We start from the raw sequence: 23628 nt of genomic DNA, 5'->3' as shown, positions 1-23628 counted from the left end.
GCCTGTCAGTTGTTCGGAACTGTAAAATTTTTGTTCTAACTGACAGGCTGATATCGTCCGGCGGACTCATAATTACAAATATCAAATCCAAATGAACGCTATTAAATATTTTTCATTAAAAATCATCACTCAAAAGTCAATTCTACGAGCCAAAATAAGCAAAATAACTCAAAATTTGCAAAAAAATACTTTACCACTCTTGTGGACAAAATGCAACATTCTCATCCGTTTTTGAAGTATTAAGAGAGCCTTTACGAGCTGGTGTAATAAAAAAAATATATGCGCACGCTCCCATGGTGCATCACTATGACCATAGAGTAACTTATACTAGAGCGGTACTGTCATAGTAAATTTGGTAACCCCAGTAAATTCACTGCCAGCTGTCGACACACTTTAAAACTAAAAATGAAGATTTATAAAAATACGATAAAATGTATTTAAATATGGATAAATGATTTTTTTATTTGCATTAATTATTTCTATATGATTTTGACCCATGTTCTTTCACTGGTATGCGTTAAAATTATAAATAACAAACGAAATAGTCAACGCCCTCTATACGAGTTTAGGCCAAAACTAGTGGCGCCATCTGATCGAAAATCAAATTTTCGTGATTTTCGAGGCACGTTTTTTCCTTAGACTGTATCCATCTATTACGGAGTTATATCTATCTTTGCTATGACTTTGTTGTCAAGTGTGTGAAGCTTCTGATTCTGACCAAACTTGTGAAATTAATATAACAAACAAAGCTAAGGGGCGATCACCAAATTACGAACCATTTCAAAGCTAAAGCTAAATTAGAACTTCCTGTCATTTGATTTACCCTAAAAACCCCACGTCTGCTTAACAACAAATCACAGCCTAAGTATACTTACACAGTTGTAGCAATTCATTAGCCCACTGCAAGTCGGTAGGGTCCAAATGTGCAGCAAGCGTTGCACTCAGTATCCGGCAACCTACAAAGAAAACATCTATTACCACAGGGCGGACACGCTATACATCAAAAATCACTTGCGTTTCTATGTGTGAACGGCACGTCTGTACACGCGGCATGCGTCATAGTGTGAGTAGTTGCTTAAAAATAGTACTGAGCGGTCGGCAAACGGCCGTCAATCTGCTGTCGTGGGGTTAGGTAATTCGAGTCGGGGCGGGGCGGTGCGTGGCCGTTCTGTATGATAATACTATTGCTTATTTTGTGCTATTACATACGTCAGTGTGTCAAGCCAAGTTCAACCTTCTCGACGCCATGTCAAACACAAAAGCTGTCACTCGGACGCCACGCCACCGAAGTGTCGCGACTGAAATTGAACTTTATGCGAATGCACGTAGGTCTATGTTGCTCTGCAATTTAGCCAAGGTATGCCTGTGTATAACATTCACGCTTTGAACACATATTGACGGCCCGGCCACGACATCGCGCGGCGGCGGCAGCGGCGAGCGGCGGCCATAGGTGGGAACGAAAGGTCCGATCGCTGTGTCTCGCTCCAACCTATTGCCGCCGCTCGCCGCTCCCGCCGCCGCGCGATGTCGTGGCCGGGCCGTAAATCACATTTACAATCGGTCGGTAAATAAAGGTAACAAAAGAAATTCGCGATAGACCCGATTTGTAAATGTGTTTTAACCTTTTCGACGCCGTGTCAAACACAAAAGCCGTCATCCAGACGCCACGTCACCGAAGATGGAATGGCAACGCGGCGAGCGTGATGGGCATGGGGGGGGGGGGGGGGATTTGTATGGCTGAAATGTGACTTGTTATTATTAGTTTCTATGGTAGTATAGTTTAGAGTAAGAGTAATTTAATTTGTGTTTTGTTGTCGTATTGTATAAAAATGTACTTTGATGTAAATTTAAATTGAATTCAATTGAATTCAATTCAATTCAATAAAGCGCAGGTTCGACCCCATATGGAGTACTGTTCTCATCTCTGGTCTGGCGCTCCACAATACCAGCTCCTTCCCCTTGACTACATCCAACGTCGGGCAGTTCGTATTGTCGGCAATCCCGAACTTACTGACGGCTTAGAACCTCTTAGTCTTCGGAGAGACGTTGGCTCTCTTTGCATGTTCTACCGTCTGTACAATGGGGAATGTTCCGAAGAGCTTTTTGATCTGGTGCCATCGTCTCGTTTCTATCACCGCACCTCCCGCCAAAGGAGCAAAGCTCATCCTCACTTCTTAGACACATGGCACACCATGAATAAGCGGGCATCCCGCTCGTTTCTTCCCAGAACGAGTTGCCTCCTGAGGTATTTCCTTTGTGCTGCGACATGGGATTCTTCAAGAAGCGGGTATTTAGGGTTCTCAAGGGTCGGCAATGCTTAAGTGGCTCCTGTGATGTTGCTTACGTCCATGGGCGACGATGACTGCTTCCCATCAGGCGGCTCGTCTGCTCGTTTGCTATCACATAAAAAAAAAATGTCGTTTGTCGTTGAACCTATGGTGCGTATATATCGGTCATTGGCGTCCGTATAATTTGATTGAATGGTGTATAGTGTGTTCTCTAATAACACCGACCGTCCTCTCCCGCGGCGGTGGCGAGGCGCGCGGCGAGGTGTTCCCGCAGCGCCGAGCGCGCGGCCGGGGGCAGGTAGCGCGACCGCAGTGTTAGTATAGTGTGTTCTCTAATAACACCGACCGTCCTCTCCCGCGGCGGTGGCGAGGCGCGCGGCGAGGTGTTCCCGCAGCGCCGAGCGCGCGGCCGGGGGCAGGTAGCGCGACCACAGTGTTAGTATAGTGTGTTCTCTAATAACACCGACCGTCCTCTCCCGCGGCGGTGGCGAGGCGCGCGGCGAGGTGTTCCCGCAGCGCCGAGCGCGCGGCCGGGGGCAGGTAGCGCGACCACAGTGTTAGTATAGTGTGTTCTCTAATAACACTGACCGTCCTCTCCCGCGGCGGTGGCGAGGCGCGCGGCGAGGTGTTCCCGCAGCGCCGAGCGCGCGGCCGGGGGCAGGTAGCGCGACCACAGTGTTAGTATAGTGTGTTCTCTAATAACACCGACCGTCCTCTCCCGCGGCGGTGGCGAGGCGCGCGGCGAGGTGTTCCCGCAGCGCCGAGCGCGCGGCCGGGGGCAGGTAGCGCGACCACAGTGTTAGTATAGTGTGTTCTCTAATAACACCGACCGTCCTCTCCCGCGGCGGTGGCGAGGCGCGCGGCGAGGTGTTCCCGCAGCGCCGAGCGCGCGGCCGGGGGCAGGTAGCGCGACCACAGTGTTAGTATAGTGTGTTCTCTAATAACACCGACCGTCCTCTCCCGCGGCGGTGGCGAGGCGCGCGGCGAGGTGTTCCCGCAGCGCCGAGCGCGCGGCCGGGGGCAGGTAGCGCGACCACAGTGTTAGTATAGTGTGTTCTCTAATAACACCGACCGTCCTCTCCCGCGGCGGTGGCGAGGCGCGCGGCGAGGTGTTCCCGCAGCGCCGAGCGCGCGGCCGGGGGCAGGTAGCGCGACCACAGTGTTAGTATAGTGTGTTCTCTAATAACACCGACCGTCCTCTCCCGCGGCGGTGGCGAGGCGCGCGGCGAGGTGTTCCCGCAGCGCCGAGCGCGCGGCCGGGGGCAGGTAGCGCGACCACAGTGTTAGTATAGTGTGTTCTCTAATAACACCGACCGTCCTCTCCCGCGGCGGTGGCGAGGCGCGCGGCGAGGTGTTCCCGCAGCGCCGAGCGCGCGGCCGGGGGCAGGTAGCGCGACCACAGTGTTAGTATAGTGTGTTCTCTAATAACACCGACCGTCCTCTCCCGCGGCGGTGGCGAGGCGCGCGGCGAGGTGTTCCCGCAGCGCCGAGCGCGCGGCCGGGGGCAGGTAGCGCGACCACAGTGTTAGTATAGTGTGTTCTCTAATAACACCGACCGTCCTCTCCCGCGGCGGTGGCGAGGCGCGCGGCGAGGTGTTCCCGCAGCGCCGAGCGCGCGGCCGGGGGCAGGTAGCGCGACCACAGTGTTAGTATAGTGTGTTCTCTAATAACACCGACCGTCCTCTCCCGCGGCGGTGGCGAGGCGCGCGGCGAGGTGTTCCCGCAGCGCCGAGCGCGCGGCCGGGGGCAGGTAGCGCGACCACAGTGTTAGTATAGTGTGTTCTCTAATAACACCGACCGTCCTCTCCCGCGGCGGTGGCGAGGCGCGCGGCGAGGTGTTCCCGGAGCGCCGAGCGCGCGGCCGGGGGCAGGTAGCGCGACCACAGTGTTAGTATAGTGTGTTCTCTAATAACACCGACCGTCCTCTCCCGCGGCGGTGGCGAGGCGCGCGGCGAGGTGTTCCCGCAGCGCCGAGCGCGCGGCCGGGGGCAGGTAGCGCGACCACAGTGTTAGTATAGTGTGTTCTCTAATAACACTGACCGTCCTCTCCCGCGGCGGTGGCGAGGCGCGCGGCGAGGTGTTCCCGCAGCGCCGAGCGCGCGGCCGGGGGCAGGTAGCGCGACCACAGTGTTAGTATAGTGTGTTCTCTAATAACACTGACCGTCCTCTCCCGCGGCGGTGGCGAGGCGCGCGGCGAGGTGTTCCCGCAGCGCCGAGCGCGCGGCCGGGGGCAGGTAGCGCGACCACAGTGTTAGTATAGTGTGTTCTCTAATAACACCGACCGTCCTCTCCCGCGGCGGTGGCGAGGCGCGCGGCGAGGTGTTCCCGCAGCGCCGAGCGCGCGGCCGGGGGCAGGTAGCGCGACCACAGTGTTAGTATAGTGTGTTCTCTAATAACACTGACCGTCCTCTCCCGCGGCGGTGGCGAGGCGCGCGGCGAGGTGTTCCCGCAGCGCCGAGCGCGCGGCCGGGGGCAGGTAGCGCGACCACAGTGTTAGTATAGTGTGTTCTCTAATAACACTGACCGTCCTCTCCCGCGGCGGTGGCGAGGCGCGCGGCGAGGTGTTCCCGCAGCGCCGAGCGCGCGGCCGGGGGCAGGTAGCGCGACCACAGTGTTAGTATAGTGTGTTCTCTAATAACACCGACCGTCCTCTCCCGCGGCGGTGGCGAGGCGCGCGGCGAGGTGTTCCCGCAGCGCCGAGCGCGCGGCCGGGGGCAGGTAGCGCGACCACAGTGTTAGTATAGTGTGTTCTCTAATAACACTGACCGTCCTCTCCCGCGGCGGTGGCGAGGCGCGCGGCGAGGTGTTCCCGCAGCGCCGAGCGCGCGGCCGGGGGCAGGTAGTGCGACCACAGTGTTAGTATAGTGTGTTCTCTAATAACACCGACCGTCCTCTCCCGCGGCGGTGGCGAGGCGCGCGGCGAGGTGTTCCCGCAGCGCCGAGCGCGCGGCCGGGGGCAGGTAGCGCGACCACAGTGTTAGTATAGTGTGTTCTCTAATAACACTGACCGTCCTCTCCCGCGGCGGTGGCGAGGCGCGCGGCGAGGTGTTCCCGCAGCGCCGAGCGCGCGGCCGGGGGCAGGTAGCGCGACCACAGTGTTAGTATAGTGTGTTCTCTAATAACACCGACCGTCCTCTCCCGCGGCGGTGGCGAGGCGCGCGGCGAGGTGTTCCCGCAGCGCCGAGCGCGCGGCCGGGGGCAGGTAGCGCGACCACAGTGTTAGTATAGTGTGTTCTCTAATAACACTGACCGTCCTCTCCCGCGGCGGTGGCGAGGCGCGCGGCGAGGTGTTCCCGCAGCGCCGAGCGCGCGGCCGGGGGCAGGTAGTGCGACCACAGTGTTAGTATAGTGTGTTCTCTAATAACACCGACCGTCCTCTCCCGCGGCGGTGGCGAGGCGCGCGGCGAGGTGTTCCCGCAGCGCCGAGCGCGCGGCCGGGGGCAGGTAGCGCGACCACAGTGTTAGTATAGTGTGTTCTCTAATAACACTGACCGTCCTCTCCCGCGGCGGTGGCGAGGCGCGCGGCGAGGTGTTCCCGCAGCGCCGAGCGCGCGGCCGCGGGCAGGTAGCGCGACCACAGCGTTAGTAGCTCCAGTGTCAGAGGTTTCAGGCGTTGGTCGCGACCCTGAAACATACAGACACATTACACCTTTTTGGTATGTATTGCCATAAAGATTTTATACTTGCAAGCATCATACGTGTCCCCGGGAAGAGGATCACGAAGTGGGCCATCAAAACATAATTAAACATATATTTTTTTTATTGAATTAGTAACGAATTAACAACGAAGAAAATTTACCGAGTAATATAAAATACACAGATAATTCTTACTATTTTCAGTGAAGCAAAAGCCAAGTGTATTTTGGCTAATTCATTTTTTAGTACAAGCTTTTATCACTGACTGTACTTTTCTTTCCCCAGGCAACTAATACTCATCGAGACGATTCTAGAAACCCCAAACACAATTAGGTTTAGTTGTTTTATCACAGAGTTCCTATGGCCACCTCCTGTCTCCATCATCAGATCAGCTCGATGGTACCATAATATTGCATTGTACAAATTTTCAGCTTCATTGGAAACCGCGAATTGGTTCAAATTTAACTTGCGAGATGTGACCCGTACAAACATGGATACTTACATAGGTACATTGCAAGTTAATAAAAAGCTTGTAAAAAAAACCGGCCAAGTGCGAGTCGGATTCGCGCACCGAGGGTTACGTACTGTTTAGTATTTACTGTTATAGCTGCAACAGAAATACATCATCTGTGAAAATTTCAACTGTGACAGTGACAGACAGACATACGGACAGACGGACAGCGAAGTCTTAGTAATAGGGTCCCGTTTTTACCCTTTGGGTACGGAACCCTAAAAATGAAAAGATCACCACCACCACCAGCAGCAGCGGAACATTTTAAATGCCAAACAACCAAGTAAACTAATTTCTTCAAGTTACCTGCGTGTTGTCAATAAGATTATAGTAATAGTCCAGTATGAAGGTGACATCAGAGTAGTCGACCAGTCGCGCGATGCTCGTTAGAAGCACTAGGCATTGTAGGTCACGTTCATCTCCTTGGACGCCTAGATAAGTGCTAACTGCGTCCACGACGCGATGGCTGCGAAAAATATATAAACAAACGATTTTTTTACCTGCATCATTCAAGGGCCTGACACTCTTTGATAGAGAAAGATAGTCTTACTGCGATTCCTATAAGAGGAAAGAGAAAATAGTGCCATGCTTTGTCCTTATCACCGACCGGGTGGCATCATAGGTAGGAGGCGATGGCGTAATACCGAAATTGATAAGAGTGAAAGAGAAAAAATCCTATGCTGCACAAATTTTATATGAATATTCTTTCTCTTACCCCCACCGAGTCTATAACTACTTGTATATACTATGTCTATGGCATCATTAGACTCTAACCAAGAGCCTGACACTCTTTGATAGAGAAAGATAGTCTTATTGCGATTCCTATAAGAGGGAAGAGAAAATAGTGGCATGCTTTGTCTTTATCACCGACCGGGCATTTCCTCATGGTCGGGTTATGGCATCATAGCAAGGAGGCATAGACATAGTATATACAGGTAGTTATAGACGCGCCACCGAGCGACCTCGGGTAAGAGAAAGAATATTCATATAAAATTTGGGCAGCATAGGATTTTCTCTCTTTCACTCTTATAAATTTCGGTATTTCGCCATCGCCTCCTACCTATGATGCCACCCGGTCGGTGATAAGGACAAAGCATGGCACTATTTTCTCTTTCCTCTTATAGGAATCACAATAAGACTATCTTTCTCTATCAAAGAGTGTCAGGCCCTTGCAAGGAGGCTATGGCGAAATACCGAAATTTATAAGAGTGAAAGAGAAAAGGCATTGGACATGCAAACCGGATAAATTGCGTAGTATACATTTTATATGAATATTCTTTCTCTTCCCCCGGTCGCTCGGTGGCGCGTCTATAACTACTTATATATGCTATGTCTATGACTCTAAACATAAAAAGATATATTATGTATATAAAAACCATAAATAGACTGGATATAAATGGACGCTTCGGCAAGAACTGGTGGAGGTGATGGGATAGAAATAACGCCTCGCAATAAAAAAAAATTTTTGCAACACTAATCGGGTTTTTGTTTAGATATAATACGAAACCTATCAAAACAATCGAATTTAAACTGTTGTGAGACATACTAACATTAAATAATTATCAAACAATTTAAAAGTCTAACAACGGGTAAATTATTTATAGTTTGTGATTGAAATATTTCATACACTTATATTGACCGGGATATAGACCGTGATTATACCTTTACACGAACGCAGCCGTCGCGCAAGAATGAGGGTAGTCCGAGCGCGGTCTACACAACTTTGACACCCACCCGCTATCTTCAGTCACCCGTGAACATGATGCATGTAACTGCGTCGAAATATCGGGAGCACATAAATAATACAAAAGGTAATAACGGTCTATATCCCGGTCAATATAAGTCTAGTGAAACTAACCGTGAATAGTTCAAAACTCTAATATTCCATACATTTGATTTTTTACATTAACGCAAGTTAGTTTTGCTATATTCTTACCAAAGAGGATATAATAAGATAGCGCGGTATTGTCATAGTAAATTTTGTAACCACTGTAAATTCACTGCCATCTATCGACATACTTTAAAACGAAAAATGAAGATTTATAAAAATACGTTAAAATGAATTTAAATATGGATAAATGATTTTTTTATTTGCATTAATTATTTTTATATGATTTGACCCATGTTTTTTCACTGATATGTGTTAAAATTATAAATAACAAACGAAACCGTCAATGCCCTCTATACGAGAGTAGGCCGAAGCTAGTGGCGCCACCTGATCGAGAATCAAATTTTCGTGATTTTCGAAGCACGTTTTTTCCTTCGACTGTATTCATCTATTACGGAGTTATATCTATCTTAATTCTTACTTAATGCACTTGGAAGTCTTGGCGAGCAGCACGCACGCCTTTTGCAGATGCCGCCGCATGTTGTGTCTGGTGATGGCGGCTAGGAACTGCCACGGAAGCGGATTCTCGGCCGCTAAAGATGTCTGCTTTTGTAGGCGGTCGAAGGCTACTTGCTGCATTAGGTTTACTACAAGTTCTTGGACCTAAAAATAGATAACTTTAAAGGACTTATATTGACCGGGATATAGACCGTGACAGTACTATTAGTTATTCTGTGACGTCAGTGGGAAAGAGCTCTGAGATTAGCAACTCACTGAGCAGTTATCGACCTGGCGGATATCTTTCCATTCAAGCTTAATCAAAAATGAAAATGGTACCTTAGTTTCGGGGTCGCTTATCTGATGCATGGGCCCGGCGAGGAACGCGTCAAACACGTCGTCGCTCGGTCGTTTCACTACTATCTCGCCGAGCGAAGCGATGGCCGCCGAACGGACTATTATACTCGCGTCGCGGCACAAGCTTACTAGGATCTGTGGGATATACGAGCACATTAATTTCCAATATAAAAAAAAAATACAATTTAAATTTAATGAAAATGGAAAAAAGGTTTAGGCAGCCGTCTGACCGGCACAGATTAATGAGAAGCGATGAGTTTCTTTTTCGCGGACGAATGCGCCGGCATGGCACTGTGTTACTATTTACAGCGAGCAACAATTGATATATACATATCTTTTCTTTCATTCACATGTGATCCACATATCGTGACTACTTTGAAAATATCTCGTATCTTACACTGATACTCAAAATTGAAAAGCAGTAACTCTGTAAGTATGCTCAACTTTTGGGAACAAATCAAATTATTTTATTAAATATTTTTGATTTGTGTTTTTTATAAGTAGTCACACTACTATATATAAATTATAAACTGTAATAGATGTCATATATTAAAGAAAAAGTGACGAAGCCCTCCAGTGGTGAAGGCCGGATTCGAACCGGCGTCTTTAGCTATCGCGGCTAACGCCATGAACCCCTAGGCCACCTCGCCACGGCGGTGCCCGTCCGAATTTCTCGACTATATGCCATCTTAGTAAGACTAGGCGTCTTTGACCAACTCTAAGGGCAAGCAGTAACGCTTGCACCTCCTCTCCTCCTCTCCCCCTCTCCTCCTCTGTAAGTATGGATCAAATTTTTCTTTTGATTGACAGAACAAGATGAGTTTTTTTCAAAGTAGTGCCGATATACTCGTACGTTTCTTGCACGAGAAAGTCGTTGCCAGTTTTAGCATAGGGAATATTACGCGAATCTCTGCGTAGGGGGCGCCACTACCACAATCTGAGGGTCTATCGCGAAACAAGAAAATCGAAATTACGTTATCTAACATCTCTGTCACTCTTGCATAATCGAGCGATAAAGAGGCAGATAGCGAAATTTCGGATTCGCGTTTCCCGGTAGGACCTCTTCTGTAAACAAACCGCCTTGATGCATCAATGTCATATTATATTATCTCTGAAAACTTGTCAAAAACCTGTTAAAGGTACAGTATGTATAAGTTACTTCCCTTTTGACTGCGAAAAAAAATAAAATGCATTTGTACGGGACAGCCCGTGGAAAGATCCATATAACATACCCCAAGGTCGTTAGGCTGTGGCGGGGGTCCGTTGATGAGTTCTCTGTGTACTAGCGCGGCGGCCGCCTTGCGCACGGCGGCGCGCTCGTCGCTCACGCAGCGCGCCGCCACCACCATGAGGCGGGACACCGCTCCGGATCCGTTCAACTCCTCATATAACATACCCCAAGGTCGTTAGGCTGTGGCGGGGGTCCGTTGATGAGTTCTCTGTGTACTAGCGCGGCGGCCGCCTTGCGCACGGCGGCGCGCTCGTCGCTCACGCAGCGCGCCGCCACCACCATGAGGCGGGACACCGCTCCGGATCCGTTCAACTCCTCATATAACATACCCCAAGGTCGTTAGGCTGTGGCGGGGGTCCGTTGATGAGTTCTCTGTGTACTAGCGCGGCGGCCGCCTTGCGCACGGCGGCGCGCTCGTCGCTCACGCAGCGCGCCGCCACCACCATGAGGCGGGACACCGCTCCGGATCCGTTCAACTCCTCATATAACATACCCCAAGGTCGTTAGGCTGTGGCGGGGGTCCGTTGATGAGTTCTCTGTGTACTAGCGCGGCGGCCGCCTTGCGCACGGCGGCGCGCTCGTCGCTCACGCAGCGCGCCGCCACCACCATGAGGCGGGACACCGCTCCGGATCCGTTCAACTCCTCATATAACATACCCCAAGGTCGTTAGGCTGTGGCGGGGGTCCGTTGATGAGTTCTCTGTGTACTAGCGCGGCGGCCGCCTTGCGCACGGCGGCGCGCTCGTCGCTCACGCAGCGCGCCGCCACCACCATGAGGCGGGACACCGCTCCGGATCCGTTCAACTCCTCATATAACATACCCCAAGGTCGTTAGGCTGTGGCGGGGGTCCGTTGATGAGTTCTCTGTGTACTAGCGCGGCGGCCGCCTTGCGCACGGCGGCGCGCTCGTCGCTCACGCAGCGCGCCGCCACCACCATGAGGCGGGACACCGCTCCGGATCCGTTCAACTCCTCATATAACATACCCCAAGGTCGTTAGGCTGTGGCGGGGGTCCGTTGATGAGTTCTCTGTGTACTAGCGCGGCGGCCGCCTTGCGCACGGCGGCGCGCTCGTCGCTCACGCAGCGCGCCGCCACCACCATGAGGCGGGACACCGCTCCGGATCCGTTCAACTCCTCATATAACATACCCCAAGGTCGTTAGGCTGTGGCGGGGGTCCGTTGATGAGTTCTCTGTGTACTAGCGCGGCGGCCGCCTTGCGCACGGCGGCGCGCTCGTCGCTCACGCAGCGCGCCGCCACCACCATGAGGCGGGACACCGCTCCGGATCCGTTCAACTCCTCATATAACATACCCCAAGGTCGTTAGGCTGTGGCGGGGGTCCGTTGATGAGTTCTCTGTGTACTAGCGCGGCGGCCGCCTTGCGCACGGCGGCGCGCTCGTCGCTCACGCAGCGCGCCGCCACCACCATGAGGCGGGACACCGCTCCGGATCCGTTCAACTCCTCATATAACATACCCCAAGGTCGTTAGGCTGTGGCGGGGGTCCGTTGATGAGTTCTCTGTGTACTAGCGCGGCGGCCGCCTTGCGCACGGCGGCGCGCTCGTCGCTCACGCAGCGCGCCGCCACCACCATGAGGCGGGACACCGCTCCGGATCCGTTCAACTCCTCATATAACATACCCCAAGGTCGTTAGGCTGTGGCGGGGGTCCGTTGATGAGTTCTCTGTGTACTAGCGCGGCGGCCGCCTTGCGCACGGCGGCGCGCTCGTCGCTCACGCAGCGCGCCGCCACCACCATGAGGCGGGACACCGCTCCGGATCCGTTCAACTCCTCATATAACATACCCCAAGGTCGTTAGGCTGTGGCGGGGGTCCGTTGATGAGTTCTCTGTGTACTAGCGCGGCGGCCGCCTTGCGCACGGCGGCGCGCTCGTCGCTCACGCAGCGCGCCGCCACCACCATGAGGCGGGACACCGCTCCGGATCCGTTCAACTCCTCATATAACATACCCCAAGGTCGTTAGGCTGTGGCGGGGGTCCGTTGATGAGTTCTCTGTGTACTAGCGCGGCGGCCGCCTTGCGCACGGCGGCGCGCTCGTCGCTCACGCAGCGCGCCGCCACCACCATGAGGCGGGACACCGCTCCGGATCCGTTCAACTCCTCATATAACATACCCCAAGGTCGTTAGGCTGTGGCGGGGGTCCGTTGATGAGTTCTCTGTGTACTAGCGCGGCGGCCGCCTTGCGCACGGCGGCGCGCTCGTCGCTCACGCAGCGCGCCGCCACCACCATGAGGCGGGACACCGCTCCGGATCCGTTCAACTCCTCATATAACATACCCCAAGGTCGTTAGGCTGTGGCGGGGGTCCGTTGATGAGTTCTCTGTGTACTAGCGCGGCGGCCGCCTTGCGCACGGCGGCGCGCTCGTCGCTCACGCAGCGCGCCGCCACCACCATGAGGCGGGACACCGCTCCGGATCCGTTCAACTCCTCATATAACATACCCCAAGGTCGTTAGGCTGTGGCGGGGGTCCGTTGATGAGTTCTCTGTGTACTAGCGCGGCGGCCGCCTTGCGCACGGCGGCGCGCTCGTCGCTCACGCAGCGCGCCGCCACCACCATGAGGCGGGACACCGCTCCGGATCCGTTCAACTCCTCATATAACATACCCCAAGGTCGTTAGGCTGTGGCGGGGGTCCGTTGATGAGTTCTCTGTGTACTAGCGCGGCGGCCGCCTTGCGCACGGCGGCGCGCTCGTCGCTCACGCAGCGCGCCGCCACCACCATGAGGCGGGACACCGCTCCGGATCCGTTCAACTCCTCATATAACATACCCCAAGGTCGTTAGGCTGTGGCGGGGGTCCGTTGATGAGTTCTCTGTGTACTAGCGCGGCGGCCGCCTTGCGCACGGCGGCGCGCTCGTCGCTCACGCAGCGCGCCGCCACCACCATGAGGCGGGACACCGCTCCGGATCCGTTCAACTCCTCATATAACATACCCCAAGGTCGTTAGGCTGTGGCGGGGGTCCGTTGATGAGTTCTCTGTGTACTAGCGCGGCGGCCGCCTTGCGCACGGCGGCGCGCTCGTCGCTCACGCAGCGCGCCGCCACCACCATGAGGCGGGACACCGCTCCGGATCCGTTCAACTCCTCATATAACATACCCCAAGGTCGTTAGGCTGTGGCGGGGGTCCGTTGATGAGTTCTCTGTGTACTAGCGCGGCGGCCGCCTTGCGCACGGCGGCGCGCTCGTCGCTCACGCAGCGCGCCGCCACCACCATGAGGCGGGACACCGCTCCGGATCCGTTCAACTCCTCATATAACATACCCCAAGGTCGTTAGGCTGTGGCGGGGGTCCGTTGATGAGTTCTCTGTGTACTAGCGCGGCGGCCGCCTTGCGCACGGCGGCGCGCTCGTCGCTCACGCAGCGCGCCGCCACCACCATGAGGCGGGACACCGCTCCGGATCCGTTCAACTCCTCATATAACATACCCCAAGGTCGTTAGGCTGTGGCGGGGGTCCGTTGATGAGTTCTCTGTGTACTAGCGCGGCGGCCGCCTTGCGCACGGCGGCGCGCTCGTCGCTCACGCAGCGCGCCGCCACCACCATGAGGCGGGACACCGCTCCGGATCCGTTCAACTCCTCATATAACATACCCCAAGGTCGTTAGGCTGTGGCGGGGGTCCGTTGATGAGTTCTCTGTGTACTAGCGCGGCGGCCGCCTTGCGCACGGCGGCGCGCTCGTCGCTCACGCAGCGCGCCGCCACCACCATGAGGCGGGACACCGCTCCGGATCCGTTCAGCTCCTGTACAATAAACAAGTAGATTGTAAGTACAACAAGGGCATAAAGCGATCCATTTTTAGATGAGGCAATATAGTCGAGGAGTCATCTGGTAAAACAAATACTCACTGAAACCGCTTGTCGTAGCGGCGGGCGCGCGCTCGAAAGACAGTCACTGAGCAATGCAAGCGCGCGCGTTCGTAGCGTACTTGAGACGTCGTTTACGCGGTCATACACAGCTCGCAATAGCTCAGCGTGGGGTACGGTGTGCGGGCGCTGGCGGAGCAGGCCTGCTATGTCGTCCTCGGCTATTATGTCCGGCTGCGAAAGAACATAAAATATGGCTTTTGAGCTCTATCTTCGATAAACGACTGATAAATTAGCCGTAAAATTTAGTCTTGAAATAAAGATCAAAATGGATTAACCTCTTCCTTATGAAGGCTCAAGGGGTCCAACATTCACTGTTAAGTGATCATGTAGGACGCAGCGCGTACACAGCATTATTTAGTGCTTGAAAATGGAAACCTAAACTCTTCGAAACATGTTGCGCAATTGACTAAAAATCGTAAAATGAATTTAACTTTAACCTATAAAGCATTCTACAGTCAAAAGCATTTTATTTCGTATATTTTCGGCGTTTATTTTTCTGGGCATATTTTTGATCATTTGTCACAGAAAAAGAAACTCCTATACCTGCAAACAGACAGACAGACAGACGGACGGATAGCGGAGTCTTAGTAATAGGGTCCCGTTTTTACCCTTTGAGTGCAGAACCCTAAAAAAACCGGCCAAGTGCGAGTCGGATTCGCGCATGAATGTTTCCGTAACAATACGCAAAAAACGGCAAAAGTCACGTTTGTTGTATGGGAGCCCCACTTAAATACGCGGAGCTTACTTTTTCCATAGCAGTCTTTGCTTTAAAAAAAAAAAAAAAATTGTAATTGTTCTATAGTCTTATGTAACGTATGTATGTTTGTAAGCATGTTTGATACTTAGGTACTTTATTAGTTGTGTATCCAATTGTTACTTCTGTGTATCTTCCTATTTATAGGCAGTGCCGAACAAGCCCTGTTTCTACTTGTTATCAATATCAGTATGTTATAATTAATGGAACTATAGGTCTTATTGTATATCTGCAAGTTTAAACTTATCTGTATGTGACTGTTTGTTTCCTAAATAAATTAAAAAAAAAAAAAAACACGGTTCATGAGATACAGCCTGTTGACAGACGGACAGACAGACAGACGGACGGACAATGGAGTCTTAGTAATAGCGTTTTACCCTTTGGGTACGGAACCCTAAAAATTGCTCAGTTCATGCTTACATTGTGTTCTTGGCTGCTTTCATCATCCATCGGCACGGGTTCTGGGGGCGGAGCTTCCGCCGCACTCGCTCGACCTTTTTTACTCTTGCTCTTCTTCTTTTGAGGCGTAGCTTCAATCGGCGGATCCTCTTTGACAGGCGTGGCCGGTTCAACTGTCACCTCTTTGACAGACGTAGCCAGTTCGACAGTCACATCTTTGACAGGCGTAGCCGGTTCAACCTGATTAGCTTCATTAATTTGATTGTTAAGCTCGTGTAACATAGAAAATTGGAGATCTATATCACCAAGCTCTATAGGCCCGGGCAGATCTGGCAGTTGCTCGTTGTTAAGTAAAGACATAATGTAATCATCACACTCAGTGTCAAGACCTGTCGTAGGATCTTGTATCCCGGAGTCAAAAACCTCCGGTCCAATCATTGAGTCCTTACTTTGAGACTCATTGATTTGAAGACCCGATGGACCCGGTACTGGACTTATTGGTGCTGTATTTAGAGTGTCATATGGTCCGGGAGTGGGATCGCCTGGCATTGGGTCATCAGACGGTGCTATATTTTGAGTACCAGATGGTCCTGGAGTGTCATCATCGTGAACTGTTCCTTTTGCTTCATTTTCAATGGCAGGAGATTTTGGTAAAACAACATAACAGTTCGGCAAAGGTGTGGAGGTATTCTGAATTTTCATTGCTGTTATGTTTTGGTTCTCTGATTCTTCTTGATTATTAGATGGAGCGGCTGTAGTGTCAGCGTTTTCTGGTTGGTTTGATGATGGGTCGACAGATTCTTGATTTTCCGATGATACAGCTGCTAACGCATGAAACATCAATACAAATTAAAGTTGGGTAGAGTAGTTCACGAATGAATGTGCGATTTTCAATACTAGTTTAGAATAAAATTAATAGTGGAAAGATTCACTGTCTCTGGCGAGGTTCGAACTGGCGACTGAAACACTACTGCCAACTGAGCTACCGAAAATTCACTCGAGGACAGATTCCAATACTAGATTTGACATAATCTTACTGTATATCCAATTTAAACATATACCAGATCAAAGATGATAGACAGAAGCAGGAAGACTATACATATATTATACAAGCACCAAAATCATCTGTCCTTTGAAGCGTTAGTATTTTATTTATTAAATCAATTAAATGGCGCAGCGCCATCACCTTCTGAAAGTGGCGTTGACAGTTATTGTCAAAGCGGGTACAATATTTTGTACTACAGAATTATTTTATCTGTCATTTGGTTTCATTCACCTGGGGGTTCTGTCGGAGGCGGAGGTGCGGCGGATTCTTCTGGATCGTTGTTTAATAACTGCCCTATCAATTCCTAAAATAAAACATTACAGGTATGATTGTTAGTGTCTTTATAACTGACTTGGTGTAAATATTTACAAAGGCGAACTGAGGTTGAGGTACAGATTTAATATTCTCTCATATCGGAAGACGCAAACAAAGACCGTTTGTTTAGGCGTGAGCGCAGGTGCTCTGGGAGGGACGGGCAGTTTAATAGTTATTTGTTATACAAGGGAGCAAAGCTGTCGTTTAACCGCTTGTGCTAATATTGATACCCGAGCAAGCGAATTCCATAATTGAACCACGAGCGTAGCGAGTGTTTCGAAAAATGAAATCTTGAGCGTTGCGAGGGTTTCAAGGCGTGAGGGTTAAACAAATTTTGCACATAAATTTTTTCACCAAACCAACGCGAGGAAAATACAAATACTGACCGTAAAATATCAAAAACATCAAACCAAATCAAATCCAAACGAACGTTATAAAAAAAATCTTTCAAAATCATCATTTAAAAGCCAATTCTACATAAGGAAACAACTCAATATTTGGATCAGATTACTTTGCCCCACATGTGGATAAAATGCAACTTTCTCATTAGAACAATCAAGAGGGCCTTTACCAGTTGGTCTGCTGAAAAAATAGTTTATCTCTCCCTCAAATTTTACAATAGTTTTCAGACAAAGAAAAAGTCTGAGAAATTAACCACCTTACAACAAGAATACCAAGTAAGGGTAGTACCAGTGCAATATGCCGATGCGACACTTTGGTCGTGTTCGACAACTTGAGGATCCAGCGGACGATGAAGCGGTACGACTTCTGAGGCAGGATACTCATCAAACCAATCACTAGGGACACGCGGGCTGACCGAACTTCTGCGCGCTCCTAAAATATGACCAAAATAATTCACAATGTTTCCAATCTATCCTTTTTTGTGAAGATTAAATATACAGGTGGCTAAAAAAAGTGCATTCCCGTTGCCATTGAGGTTTTGGGATTATATTGAGCAACTTTTACTATGGGATTTACCCTCCCATAGAACATGGACCAGCCATAATGTATGAAATAGGCAAATTTTTTCTTCGCGATTTCGGGGTTGGTCCCATAGTAAAATTTGTTCAGTATAATCCCAAAACCTCCCTGGGAATGCACTTATTTTTTCAAGTATAGTAGTTTTTATATTTTCAAATAGCAGAAAAAATTTAGTAAAATGGGGGATCAAGGTATTGTGAAGACTTCTTGCTGTTGAGTGTCAATATAAAGTGACCTGCTGCTAATTTGTAATATTACACAATGAGGTGTGAGGGGACTAATATGTTGTAAGGATTATTATTGTTGGAAGCCTATAGTGTCTCACTGCTAGACAAAGGCTTCCCTACCTTTTTTCAGGCTTCCCGATCCTGTGCAGTATCTGGCCATTCCTTATTAAAGGAGTCTAACTCGTATTGCCAAGGTGGTTTGCAAGATCCTTGTTCTAAGCTGGGCCGGGTTGTAAGGATAATCCTTTTAAATAGTTTTAACATTATTATTTTTTTATACTACGTCGGTGGCAAACAAGCATACGGCCCGCCTGATGTTAAGCAGTCTCCGTAGCCTATGTACGCCTGCAACTCCGAAGGAGTTACATGCGCGTTGCCGACCCTAACACTCCTCTCCCTCGTTGAGCTCTGGCAACCTTACAAATCAGTAACCAGTACCATGACAAAATCACTTAATCAGTATCATGACAAAATTAAAAAAATCATAAATCTAAATTCTTGGCAATATATCTAACATAAATAACTCACCAACCCATAACAGGTATAGCAGAGATGTTGCAGAAGAGTGATGAATGCGGAGAGTGCTGAGTTGCCGTACTTGGTCAGTATCAAACCCGAGTAAGTCACATATGATGCTCTGACTAAGTTCTGAAAAGAATAGTTTCAATGCTGCAGTAATAAAAAAAAGAAAAAAATGTCAATAGCCAGGTCCACACAGTGCGAGCATACGCGCGAGGCAATTTCCTCATGCACAAAACGGCAAGTTTAGTGTAGACGTGCCTCGCAGGGACCGGCCCGCTATCCCTTATCGGGGTTTTATAAGGGTATTGCATAAGGCTTAACTCACCATACCCTTTGCCAGACGAAACCCTTTGTTTTGGTTTTAAAAACCCTTATATAAAGCTACCACATTTGAGTAATCGGTAGCCCAAATACCCTTACAAAACCCTTATCATCCGCTCACCAACACCTTGCATATTGCTTATAAGGGTTAGCCTTATAAAGGGCTTCCCTTTTAGCATATAAGCGTGCTAATTTAAGTCGTCTACCTTGTTCATAAAGCACACATTACTTCGAATCCGAGCGATCGTCGGCGGCGACGGCGGCGTTCTTTGACTAGGCACGTATTTTCTTTCCTTTTCATACACTACCGTAGATATATACTAATCCTGTCTCTTTCACGCAAAGGGAAACCTTTATAAAAAGCGCTTAAAGATAAGGGTAACCCTTATTAAGAGCTAGCCTTATTTTTGGTTAGCTTTTCGGTAAGGGTTAGTCAAAGGTAAGGGTATGAATGGGCTTGCAGTTCAAAAGGGAAAGTCTTTCAATGTGTTAGCCGTGTTTAAGTGTCGTCCATTGAAAGGGTTTTATCGCGGAAAAGGTTGTCCGGTCCCTGGTGCCTCGGCCGAGACGCGCGTGTTGTATCGACATTTTTAGACGTGCCTCGCGCGCGCCACCTCGGCCGAGACACGTCTACACTTGCCGTTTTGTGCGCGAGGAAATTGCCTCGCGTGTATGCTCGCTCTGCGTGGACCCGGCTAATATATTTATTTGTACGGATACTTTTATTTGTGAACACCTATGATGATTCAAAGTTTCTAAGACAGTTCTTAACTCACTACATGATACTGTTATTTTGTAGTTTGTTCTGTTTAACTTTAAATGTTTATCAGTCTCTTTCAAAAATGTTCACCTATGCATTATTTTCATTTCACATAAAATACACATGACATAATAATGTTATTTGAAAATGAACCAAACTAGTGCCCAAGTACTTATAGCTGTAACAAGTATGAACAAAATTAATGAAACAAAACTTCCGATGACATATTAAATATATTAAACTGTAGATGATTGATCACCATGTTTCGCTCCAAAAAGAGGAGCATTTTCAAAGAGCGCTCGCATTGGTGCCCCGATACAGACTGCAGGCTGCAGCCCTCTGCGACCGATTACTCGATCTATATCGACTTTATAGACATGAGTGATCCGGTTTAATATGTTTAATATGAAATGAATGTAACTTACATTGGCACTTTTGTTATCAACGGAGGCAGCTACTAGTTTTGGCAGCAGACATTTAAACAACAGCTGAATGGCGTCAGGTTTAGGATCCCCGTTTGAGTCACACAAGAGTATATCTATCATCTCGTAAATTACTTTTGAAATGTTGACCAGTTCTATTTTGTCTGAAATCAATGAGAGAATATTAATAAATGCACTGTAATACAACATTGAACATAATCATATTTGATAATCATATTTACCTATATCAAGTTTGTTAACAATAGCACCACCAGTAAATTCCACCAGGTTACTAAGAATATCTTCAAAATTCATGTCAATCGGGTTCAAATGCAGGGCTTCAATGACCGCTCTAAGAGCTTTCACAAATGGTGCTACTTCTTTAATCACCGAATTCACCTCCCGGGTCAATTGCTTCAAATTGAAGTAGTTGTCTTCATTTTCACAAATTATTTTCGGATAAGCAAGGCATCCTAAGGACTGTGCGAACAGCTGGGAATGATATATGTGATAAGCTTTGTATCCTGGGATAGACAACATTTTGAAGTACACACGCGCAGCCAGCAGAGCAGTATTCCGGTGTTCGTGAGACATAATATTCTTACTCCCATTATCAATATAATATGCTAAAACCGCTAGCAACTTCCGAGGGTTCACTTCACGTGATAACAAGGCCCATGATTTCTCTTCTTCACTTCTAGAGTCCCTGAGCCATTCGTCCACGGCTGACATAATTTTACGAAAAACTGACCGAATTTCCACATTCTCCAGAATGAGTGCATATTGTTCAGGAAACTCTCCAAACTCGAGGAACTCTGAAAAGTAGATAGCTTCCACCCAACCATTGTCGAGCTCGGCTAACCGTAAATAGTCCAGTTGATGTGTGACTCTTATCATTTTTGTAGTTTTTAATACACTATACTCCGATTTCAAATCATAATCATTATAATTAATACCAAGAATTAGGGTAACGTTGTTTAAACAGCGGCTTCACAAAACGCGCGTTCGCGTTGTTTGTTGACCATTTTGTATTTTTGACAAATGTCAAACTCCATTTGACAGATAGATGACTATTCAATATACTCTATGGATAGATGGTAAGCCTACTCCAGACTACGCGGCGCGAAGCCGCGAACGCGAGTGTGGATGGAAGTGGGGATGGGAGGTATAGATGTGCTATACGCGTGCGTCCGTGAGGGATGGACAGAACCTATATATTATACTACTCTTTGGACAGAACTATATGGTTCATATAAGCCTAACTAGCGCCACCGGAGAGATTAGGAACTATTATTTACAGCTGAAAGCTGGTCACTTTTGCAATAGTTCTGCCATAAGAGATTGTCGTCCTTTCTATACCGTCCATAGGTAACTATTTATTAATCTGTGTCCATAGTAAGTATAGCTACTAAAAATAGTATTGAAAATGAAAAACAAGAAATGAAGAGCCGTATTTGAAAGATTATGCCTAATATAGCTTCATGGCATAAATTTTTATTTATTTATTTCTAATTTCACAACATGCCTGGCCTACTTGTTGTGGCTTTTCCACTTTCATTTGCGATTTCATGCACCAATATTTCTATATTAAGAGTGTCTGCGCCGACCAAACAGCAATAGGCAAACATATCGCAATTCAGCTCACAGCCTTTCAGCTTTCAGATGGGTCAGATGGAAATAGGTACTCTTAGTAAAAATACGGGAATAAATAATTAAGAACATCGCAAGAATGTTAGTAATCTACCTAATTATTTTATTAATTGAATTTTCCAATCCAGCCTAAATTATATTTCTTAGAATAATGAAGCAGTGGATTGCACAGGACATCTTTTATTTTATTCTTGCACATCTTTTCCAGCTTTATCATCTTGAGTCTCAAGTTTCTTTAACTCATTCTCAAAATATAACTTCCTATGCACCAATGCCATCCGCGGCTGTCTTAGGAAGAAGTTTTCATTTCCAAGTTTACTGTATTTTTTCTCTCCTTCTGCCCCCATCAGTTCTCTCAGTGCTTGGTTCCTCTTGAGAATCTTATCATAAAAAATGACTCCTGCCTCCACATATTCAGGGCCCAATGCACATAATGATTTGTCCACTTCCGTTTCATAATAAACTTCTGACGAATCTTTCATAAGGAAGTAAATGCCAACACCAAATAATCCTGCTATTGAATAAAGAGTTCCACGCATCGCTGCCGGGCCAGCATACAGGTTTAATCTCCTATTTAGATATGTAGTTAAGCTGTATACAAAAAATATGCAAATAAAAGGAAATGTGGCTTCATATTGAACCTTATTGTTCTGTGTCATAAGGATCTCTCTGCAAATAGCAAACTGTTGAACTCTCTCAGGAAGGATCAGGGAGTCTGCCAGTTTCTGGCCTGCCTCTGATGTCCAATCTATTTTGTTCTGGTTAACCTGCAAATTAAAAGATTTAGGTTTCCGCTCTATCCTTTTTACACTAATTTGTGTTATGTGGAAAAAGGATGCAAACACTAAGGAATAAGTCTCCTTGAAGACAATATTAGACAAATTATCAACAAACTTTTTATCTTATTTTCCTTACTTTAATATCAGCATTTTCTATGTCAGCAACTGACTTGTATGTAAAATTAACAGGTATCCCCACTGCCACACCATATTTTGAACTGGTGCTGCCTGAAACCAAAATCAGTAATATAACTTATTTTACTAATTAGTATCATCATGCTGCAAGACTTGTTTTTTTTTAAACCGCCAATTAATAGCCAATTTAGATATTAATTGGCCCACATCAACCTCAGTCCCCCAACTAACTTTACATGTCGCCAATAACAAATATTTAATCCACTTTTCTCAAACCCAGGTTCAACTAGTACATCAAATTGTCAATATTTTATGCTGATTTTAGTTTAATTTCAGGATTCTATTTAAATGTAGATGTTGTGGATTTACACCTGACAAATGTTTTTACCTGCATGAAACAAATCAAATCCAAACACAGTAAATGGCGAGACAAGTTTCCGATGTACATCAGACAGTTTGAGGATATCCAGGCATGTTTTATACCTCTCTGTAAGTTCTCTTGGCAGAGGGTCCGGTTTACCGTCTCTGGAAATAGGATATAAATCATAAAGGTATGTATTGTTGATTAACAACCGCTATGATTACTTGTATGAAACCTCTGCTAGTTTCTCAATTGTGGCAAAACTTACGTGTAATTGTGAACGAACTCTTTGTATTTGTCTAGGAAAAAGGTGTGAGGCAAAAACTTTGCTGCAGTTAATGCAAGACCACTGCCGGTTATAAGAGTAAAGGAAACCGACCGTCCCTGATCGGTTAGAAACCAACTTATCGGCTTTCGGGAAACCATTGTATGAAGCTGGTTAGTTTATACTGATAAAGATGCTATTCTGCTTGGATTTAATATAAAGGCAACTTCATTTCTCAATAAAAATAATATTTTTGTAATAAATTCATAGGTTAGGTTGGATAACCGATACCGATAACATATAGCTCAAAGCTCAAATATGGCTTCTGTCATTCATTTCTAGTACGTTCAGTAACTGGCAAAAATTACACTAGTGAATATTCATTTGAACCCAAGTTTGTCAAAGGACTGTCCACAAACTACTAAGAAGATACTAGATACAACATAGTGGTTATATAC

General features: G+C 48.1%; 2 protein-coding genes across 2 annotated transcripts in view; both read right to left on the bottom strand.

The window, feature by feature from the left end:
* LOC134744376 (uncharacterized) overlaps positions 1–21018 on the bottom strand; it is a 46019-nt gene extending 25001 nt beyond the window's left edge. The window contains exons 1-13 of the mRNA XM_063678161.1: positions 20223–21018; positions 19984–20144; positions 18484–18603; positions 17438–17581; positions 16664–16736; positions 15409–16211; positions 14214–14405; positions 13959–14108; positions 9101–9253; positions 8745–8926; positions 6742–6901; positions 5781–5913; positions 876–956 (exon numbers count right to left, since the gene is read on the bottom strand). Coding sequence (XP_063534231.1) covers positions 876–956; positions 5781–5913; positions 6742–6901; positions 8745–8926; positions 9101–9253; positions 13959–14108; positions 14214–14405; positions 15409–16211; positions 16664–16736; positions 17438–17581; positions 18484–18603; positions 19984–20144; positions 20223–20877 — 3007 coding nt within the window. The 5' untranslated portion in view covers positions 20878–21018. The remainder of the gene's footprint in view (positions 1–875; positions 957–5780; positions 5914–6741; positions 6902–8744; positions 8927–9100; positions 9254–13958; positions 14109–14213; positions 14406–15408; positions 16212–16663; positions 16737–17437; positions 17582–18483; positions 18604–19983; positions 20145–20222) is intronic.
* A 690-nt stretch (positions 21019–21708) lies between these two features.
* On the bottom strand, positions 21709–23482 carry LOC134744366 (transmembrane protein 177). The gene is made up of 4 exons (XM_063678149.1): positions 23174–23482; positions 22933–23069; positions 22546–22637; positions 21709–22397 (listed from the first exon to the last, which is right to left on the bottom strand). Exons 1-4 carry the CDS (start codon positions 23329–23331, stop codon positions 21816–21818), a joined length of 969 nt encoding a protein of 322 aa, XP_063534219.1. The 5' UTR covers positions 23332–23482; the 3' UTR covers positions 21709–21815.
* Between the last annotated feature and the right edge of the window lie 146 nt (positions 23483–23628).

This window comes from Cydia strobilella, chromosome 1 (assembly GCF_947568885.1).
Source record: "Cydia strobilella chromosome 1, ilCydStro3.1, whole genome shotgun sequence".
Taxonomy (NCBI): Eukaryota; Metazoa; Arthropoda; class Insecta; order Lepidoptera; family Tortricidae; genus Cydia; species Cydia strobilella.
This window is presented reverse-complemented; position numbering and strand designations above follow the sequence as displayed.

Coding starts and splice junctions, on each gene's coding strand:
- LOC134744366 (XM_063678149.1), bottom strand. CDS start 23,331: ATGGTTTCCCGAAAGCCGATAAGTTGGTTTCTAACCGATCAGGGACGG. Junction 23,070..23,173: donor GAGTTCGTTCACAATTACAC/GTAAGTTTTGCC, acceptor TCCTATTTCCAG/AGACGGTAAACCGGACCCTC. Junction 22,638..22,932: donor ATTTGATTTGTTTCATGCAG/GTAAAAACATTT, acceptor TTTTGGTTTCAG/GCAGCACCAGTTCAAAATAT.